We start from the raw sequence: 8,481 nt of genomic DNA on the forward strand, positions 1-8,481 counted from the left end.
AGCCATGTAGCAAATGCGGCTACAAAATTCATCGTAGCGGTCGCTGTCCAGCGATAGGAAAAGCATGCAAGAAATGCGGAGGATTGAATCATTTCGCCCAAGCGTGCGCGCAGTCATCCTTCTTGCGCAGCGAAGATTGAAGGCGCAAGGAAATAAGAGAGCTGCATGTTGACGAAAGGTCAGATTTTTTTCTGGACGCTTTAACCGTGAGCGCACTCGCTAGCGACCAGTGGACCGCGACAGTTTGCGTTGAAGGCCGTCCGATGGTCTGCAAACTTGACACAGGGGCAAACTTGTGTGATTTCAAAGCAAGATGTGTTGTCGCTTCCGAGAAAGACGCATCAAGCCTGCCGAGCTACGTTAACGAGTTTTTTCGGGCACAGAACGACTGCGCAGTTTAAAGTGAAGTTGTCGCTATCCGTGAACGATAAACAGCATGATGAAACCTTCTTCGTCATTGAGCAAAACGTGCCGGTGACACTCAGCGGAGCAGCAGCAGAAAGCCTTGGCTTAAGTTATCGCATCGATAGCGTCGAGACGCAACAACTGTACCCAGCGGCGCAGCCCTTCGCCGATGTTTTCACAGGATTGGGACAGCTAAAAAAGTTTGAGTACGACATGAAGCTCAAGCCGGGCGCCGCCGGTGTCGTTGTGCCAGCCAGAAGGGTTCCGGTCGCCATTGAAGAAAAAGTAAAGGCCGAACTTCAACGCATGGAGGAGCAAAACATCATAACCAAGGTAACCGAACCAACTGAATGGTCCAGCTATATGGTCGCCGTAGTTAAAGGTGATAAAGTACGAATTTGTCTCGACCCAACAGAGCTTAACAAGGTTATGCTGCGTGAACACTACCCTATGCCCGTTCTAGAAGAGGTCGCGCAACGACTATCTGGAGCCAAATATTTTTCTACCTTGGACGCAGCATCCGGGTTCTGGCAAATAAAACTTTCTGACAGCAGCTCTAAATTGTGCACAATGAGCACGCCTTACGGGCGCTATCGGTTTCTCCGCATGCCTTTTGGAATTGCCTCTGCCCTGGAAATATTTCAAGCAGCCATGCACCGCCTCTTGGAGGGCCTGTCCGGAGTAGCTGTTGTAATGGACGACATATTAGTCTGGGGCACAACGAAGGAAGAGCATGACAACAACTTGACCGGTGTGCTTGCACGCTGCCGTGAGCACAACCTCCGACTGAACTCGCAGAAATGTGCCTTTTTGCAGGAGCAAGTTCGGTACTTGGGACACGTTTTCACCACGCAGGGACTGAGCCTTGATCCCGATCGCGTCCAAGCCATTTTGGACATGCCAGCGCCGAGTAACAGTAAGGCATTGAAAGTCTTTCTCGGAACAATGAATTACGTGCAGCGCTTCATTCCGCGAATGTCTGTGCTCACTGCCCCACTTAGAACTCTGCTGCGCAAAGATATTGCCTGGGTCTGGACTGAAAAAGAGCAAAGCAGCTTCAATGAGCTGCGCCAGGCCTTAGTAACAGCGCCAGTGCTTGCTTACTTTGATCCGAAAAAGGCAGTCACCCTCTCTGTTGACGCCAGCCACATGGGCGTTGGCGCCGTTCTGATACAAGACGGCCGCCCTATCGCTTTCTCGTCTAGATCGCTCAGCGATGCGCAGACGCGGTACGCGCAGATTGAAAAGGAAGCTCTGGCGATTGTGCATGGCTGCGAAAAATTTCACGATTATATTTTCGGCCAGCCTGAGGTTACAGTGGAAACGGACCATCGTCCGTTGGTGCCAATTTTCAGTAAGCCACTTCACCAGTGTCCACTTCGACTGCAACGAATGCGACTGACATTGCAGCGATACGCCATCAATCTACTGTACAAGCCAGGAAAAGAGCTGTTTTTGGCTGATGCGCTTTCTCGTTTTCCAAGCAAGGCCTTATTGTCGGAAGAAACCGAGCGTTTCAATGTTAACGTCATTGCCCTCGTTCCAGCTTCCGAGCGTCGCCTCGAGGAGCTCCGTGCAGCAACCGCCAACGATCCTGCTCTGTCGACCGTCCGATCCTACGCCGAGACTGACTGGCCGGAAAACAAAGAGGACGTGCCAGCAAGCGCCAGACCATATTGGGCGTATCGGGAAGAGATGCATGCACAAGATGGCCTCGTCTTTCGCAGCAACAAGGTAACCGTACTGAGCGCTAAGAGAGCAGAAATCCTTCGTCTTCTTCATTTGGCCCACTCAGGGGCGGAAAAGATGAAAATTCGGGCAAGGGGTGTCATGTTTTGGCCATCAATGTCCAGCGACATTGACCAGGTTGCAGCATCGTGCAAAGTTTGCCAGGCTCACCAAAAGCAAAACACGAAGATGCCTCTACTGCCTCATGATGTCCCCACTCTGCCATGGGAGATAGTTGGCATGGACTTATTCCATCACGGTGGTAAAGAGTTTGCCATAATTGTAGACTTCTACTCCTTTTATTTTGAAATACAGGAGTTTCAATACACAACAGCCCGGCACTTGAAGGAGTGGTGCGCGAAAGTTTTCGCTGTCCATGGCTTACCAGTGAAGCTCTGTAGTGACAACGGGCCCCCCTTTAGTAGCCACCAGTTCCGTGAATTTCTGCATGAACTAGGAGTCACCCACGTGACGTCAAGCCCTTATCATCCTCGTGCAAATGGCATGGCCGAAAGGGCAGTTCAAGAAGCGAAAACGCTACTAAAGAAGTGTTCCTATAATAGCCCCGACTTCTATTTAGCTCTGCTTGAGTTGCGCAATACTCCACGTGATGCTATTTTGAAGTCACCTGTGCAGAGGCTGATGGGTCGACAAACGAGAACGCTGCTACCAGTTCCCTCCTGCCACCTGAAGCCGTCACCATTGCTAAGCCGGGAGGTGCACACCCGTCTCCAGGATATTCGCCACAAACAGAGGGTCTACTACAATCGAGGAGCTAGGGACCTGCGCACCCTCTCACCCCACCCGGTCAGAGGGCCTCGGTGTACGACACGCACACACATGGACGTGGTCCCCGGTCGTTGTGCTGGGATCAGCAGGAGCTCCCCGCTCTGTGCTAGTGAAAACAGAAGACGGCCGAGAAATGCGACGCACACGGGAACATCTCCGGGAGGTTCCAGAACTACCGTGTCCCGACACTACCCCAACACCTTCCTCAGGCTTGCCAGACTCCGGTCCCGTTCCAGAGCTGCCACTACCACGGAGAAGCTCTCGGGAACGTCGCGAGCCTCGTCGGTACCCCCTGCCGGAGCGATCTTGATTTCACCAAGGAAAGGAAGATGTAACCGAGTTGTCACTGCCGCGATAACGAGCGCAAGCTGTCGCTCCTGCGTGAGCGTGACGTCACTCGCCCAGCCTACATAAACCCTTCGTTATCGGCAATAAAACGTTGTTCGACCCATGCCGTCAGCTCGTTCACAGAAAAGTACAAATATTCTCAGAAAGATACTAACTCATGGCGGCAATCTGACGTACTCATCTGAAATGCATGGTGCTATCTGACCTGGAACCTCATTGTTTTCGAGAGCTCCCTTGGTTGTGAACGTCACTAGTGTATCCCAAACGTGAACAACTGCACCCGATTACGGAATTTCAACCTTAGGTTAAGGTGCTTTGAGCCTCCTCTCAACACGACGAAGCAGCCAAGGAAATGTGTTCCCGGAATCCACCAGCCGTGAAAATGTGCGGACAACGTCATGGTGTCAGACGCGTCTTCAGTTTTGTTGCTATCAACGCACTATTCCTAAAGATATACCAGCTGTTCTAAAGGCTTGTTAAGGAGTACCCATCAACCAGAATGACAACTTCATCCAGAATCGGGCCACAGTTCTGACTGAGAATATCTAACTTTCGTCGGGTTCTATAATAAGGGTATTCACTGATATCTGAAACTTGTTCTTGATCGGTACGCCATTTCTGTGGAGGATGTTGGCGTGTCTGAATGATGGTAGAGGTACCCATGGTGGACGTCATCCAAAGTTTTGCGGCGGGGACTGGGTGTTCTGCTGCTGATCGTCCACGCAGAGAACGAGCGTCAATGAAATGGGATACGCCGGAATAAGTGCTATGAGGACTGGTATCATTACAACGGTGGAAAAAGACACAGATGTGTTGCCAGGTACTTCTAAATGACCTTCAGACGTCCATCATTCGTTTTGTTGAGCATCTGGGGAAACCTCAGTAGTTGTTTTCTACGATAATGCATATAGCGCAGAACGTTTCCGGCTTCGCCGCAATGACCGCACTGGGACCGGTTACCAGTAGAGGGCCTAATGTCGCTTTTTGTGGCATAATATTCTCAGTACAGTCACGCACCGCCATCGGAGTTCCACCAAAATTACAGCGCTGATTTACACTGTAACTGCTTCTCTGAAAGACGACTTTTAAGGTGTGAGTTTGCGAACGCCATGCCGTTGGCAGACGCTGCTTCTGAATATGCACCAGAGCTACCTCGTTGAAGCACCGAGGGTTGCATCCTCCGTCGTATATAATCGGTTGATATATCGGAGTTTTGGACGACGCTTGCCGTATGCTTCGCGACGTACTTAATACCCTACTTATTTCGTGGGTATTATGTTATTTCTGACGCCCTGAAGGTGAGCTCAACCACAATTACTAGGTGAAAGCGCACTCTAGTTACCAGTTTAGAAGGTATTTTGTCACGGTGATACCAAAGAAAAGAGAGGCGAAAATAAATACACCACGGTTTTCGCTTCTTGTGTTAAGCTAACTACGCTGATCGGAGAATCACAAAAAAACTACGCAAATTGCGGCTGCTTTACACGAGACATCATATAACGCATCTGTGTAAAATACTTCTGAATATAAAAGTGCCGATTACGTACTTATATGTACGCACCAAAGTCGACAAGAAGATTGCAGCCGAAAATTATACGCTGCATTTTAGTTCATAACATAACAACTAACCGCGAAGGGTGCAACTACGTTTATCCTTGGTAACGTTTTGCCACGCAGGTCTTCTTTGCATTCACAGGGGCACGCCAATACTGACCGTTGTATCAACAAGGTGCAATTCTTCTTGATTTAAAAAAAAACCCTTAAATGCTACGTCTATACTACCTAAGCAAGCAAATTTTTTAAATTTATACCGGTTTAGCTTCACCGTCATCATCCCCATTGTCACCAATAGCCAGCGCGTGTCCACTGCGGAACGTTGGCACCACCCATGGGTGTCCCGCCAATCTAGTCTTTTAGTGCCCCATAACAATTCATTGATATGTGGTGCATAAATTCTTCAATGACAGAAAAGTTTTCATTAGTATATATACGCCGGATCTACACCCTTTGCCGCACTTTACAGTGTTCCCTAGAAAACCCTACGAGATACGGAACTGTTTCCGATTTCAAATATTGACGTTTTTTGCTGTGATACTACAAATTTGAACTATTGAACACCTCACAGCCATTTAAAAATTGTGCCGCAAGTGGTACACGTGCTTTTGTATAGCAATGTAACTATTCCTCAAGTGGAAATTTGAGCGCAAAATTGGACAGACACAGAAAGAATAGACGGGACGAGCGCTAGTCCCGTCTGGTCTTTCTGTGTCTTTGTCGAATTTTTGCGATCAGATTTCCACTTGAAAACATAAACCAACTAGCCCAACAACAAGTTCTATTAACTATTCCTCTACCCATAAACACGCAAACACATTTCACTGCAACCATCCCTGGAGGTTTGTTTCTGCACTTCATATAGAGGTGAACATGCTTTTGCACAAACATTACAAGCGATCCATCATGCCGGGATCTGAGAGATAACATCATTTCTGTGGCAAGTACATCGTTATGTTAATTACAAAGGGTCCAGATATTTGCCCTCAGCCCCATACAAATTGGGCTTCTTATACAATTGTACACCGCAAGTTCAAGTCCACTGCTGCAATTGCGGGCCGCAATCAAAATAATTGAGTATAGGAAACTGAAGCCACTCAAGACAACGCAAAGAGATCCGGATTTTTAGGGTTACTCATGATTCACTACTAACACATGTAAAAATGTACTCCCTCCGTTGCTCGCTAACGGTTGCAATATCTACATTCTTCGAGGTATTACACCACACGTCCTCTCGGTGAAATGCACGTCACCACATGGCAGATTTAAAGTGAATGCTTTATATTATTTCCTGCGGAGAAAATCATTTATTGTGTAATAATGCGTACGGCTTGCTTGCTTGAGTGACGTGTGTAACGGCGATCCTTTGTACTTGGTAATAATATATATTCTGAAGATCACATGCTTTACTTATTGCATTAAGAATTCACCCACTGTCCTCAGAACTTGCCAGTCTTCATGCCTATTTTGTTTGCATAACATGTAGTTTAAAACTCTTCGGCTGTGTTTTCTCGTTTGCTTGTTTGTTTTTGTTTGTTTTTTATTGTATATTGACAAAACAATGTTTATAGCGGTCTGTCTTGGTGCCAAGGCACGAGGCAGCACTGAACACCACCTGACTCGGATTCGACACCAGACAGTACCCGCAGCACACAACATGAGCGCAACATACTTCAAACCACATTAAAAAATCTCAAACGCTCAAAACACACTTCGGTGATTGATTTTGGTGATCGAGTTTATATCCTCCCCTAAAGATTACTTGTTACTTTAGGGACAGTTGAGGAGGATAAAAGAATGCATTTTCAACTAGTCAAAGTGACTCATGTAGAAAGAACTCTTCCTCATTTATTTACGAATGAGTAAGCTTCAGTAATGTCATTTGAAGTAGTATCAGTAGAACTATCTTTTATTGTGTCCGTGTTCGCATTAAAAATAAAAGGGACAAATTATAAGGTGGTGTTTTCTACTTGCTTTCCTTCCCCCTTCCTGAGTCGTCAACATCGGCCAGCAGGATGACCCGAAGTTGCACTTCCGGGTGGCGGCTGAGCAAAGTGGTCTCCCATTGCTCCATGTGCGTTACAGTAAGCGAGTTGCGACTAGCATTTGCTGCACTATTTCGAATCTGTCTTGCGGGGCACGACCATACCATGTGGTACCGGTCCGCGCTACCCGCGCATACTGTACAATCTCCAGAGCATATTTCGGTATAGCAGCGACTAAACGCAACCGGGATTCAAAACGCGTTTGTCACTACCTCCACGATACCAAGTCCCTTTTAGTGAGGCTGCGGCGTGCGGCTGGATACTTTCATTTTGCCAATCTTTATAGATGTATGATTTGTCTGTATGACATCATGCGATCTCTTTCCGATCTTACGAGGGGGGGGTCGACGTCTGCCTGGTCGAATATACCTCGGGCGGCATCGTTTGCCCTCTCGTTTTCTGTCGCACCTGAGTGTACTGGTGTCTAGGTTATTTGAATTTTAAAGCAAAGCTTTACTTCTTCCTTCGGCCAAACTCGATCGGCGCTGCTCACATTCCAAGGCAAGCACGTACCCTTCTACGTGAAAGTGGGGAGCATGATCTACCGCTGCAGACCGTTTCGACACACAATGCAAGTTTGCCGCTTTTTCGGCGAGGTGCGGCACCGCATGGACGTGTGCCCCCAACCTGAGAACACCCCGTGCCCCGACTGCAGACAAACGTACCCCAACACCAAACACGTGTGCAACCCTACGTGCCAGTTGTGTTCCCAACCGCACGCCACGGCGGGGAAGGACTGCGCACAGCGCTTCATCCCAACTACTCCGGCGGGTGCACATACCGCCTCCTCGACTACCAACAAGAGCCAACAGGTGAGCTGCTCTGCTGTTGCCGCTCGCGGTGTCGCTGTCCAAAATCACCCTTAACAAACCGTCATACAGACCACCCCCCGCCCAACACATTGTCACCGCAGGTGAGCACTGCAAAACTCCCCCCCAGCAGTCAACCCCACCTCCCATCGCACCGTCGCCGGAGATACCTGCGTTGATTGCTCTAATCCAGAACTTTCAACAGCAGAACGCCCAACATAGCACGGTTAGAGGCTCTTGAGGCTTTCGGCGTAGCTACGCCTCCCTTGTCTACCCGAAGCCCCTCCCCATGCAGGACCCGGTAGAGACCACAGTAGAGGCTCAATTCACCACCAAAGTTATCCCCTACGTGGCGCAACAAGTCGAGCAATCTTCACAGCAAATGTCCAAGATAATCACCGACACGGCAGAACGAATCGTCATACTCCTTACCGAACGAATGACAGCCTTCAAACAAGCTATCGTCTCCGACCCCCGCAAGCAAAAAGAATTCGGATGCTGCAAGATCCACCACTGGAATAATGGGTCTCCACCCTTGGTCATCTTCCAATGGAATTGCCACTACTTCAAAGGAAAAAAAACAGCCATCAATCTCCTAACTACAGCATCCCTCCCCAACATCGTTGCTTTACAGGAGACCCATATCCAAACCGCTACTCTAAGGGGCTATGACACGTTTATCATCCCCAACAACTTCCGCACAGCAGTTCTAGTGAATCGCAACCTTACTGCCCAAGCGACACCGTTGGATTCTCACCTGGATCATGTCTTAGTCCACATACTCCCATTACAATCCGGCCGGC

At 48.6% G+C, this 8,481-nt stretch overlaps 1 protein-coding gene across 1 annotated transcript; it reads left to right on the forward strand.

Moving 5' to 3' along the window:
• Positions 1 to 484: 484 nt before the first annotated feature.
• Positions 485 to 2,139, forward strand: LOC144143234 (uncharacterized; the record flags this gene model as incomplete). Its single annotated transcript, XM_077675017.1, has 3 exons — positions 485 to 738; positions 1,222 to 1,321; positions 1,952 to 2,139. Coding segments are annotated over exons 1-3 (408 nt in total), but the record flags the coding sequence as incomplete, so codon positions are not given.
• Between the last annotated feature and the right edge of the window lie 6,342 nt (positions 2,140 to 8,481).

This window comes from Haemaphysalis longicornis, unplaced genomic scaffold (genome assembly GCF_048455015.1).
Source record: "Haemaphysalis longicornis isolate Haplotype H1 unplaced genomic scaffold, Haemaphysalis longicornis Haplotype H1 scaffold_6, whole genome shotgun sequence".
Taxonomy (NCBI): Eukaryota; Metazoa; Arthropoda; class Arachnida; order Ixodida; family Ixodidae; genus Haemaphysalis; species Haemaphysalis longicornis.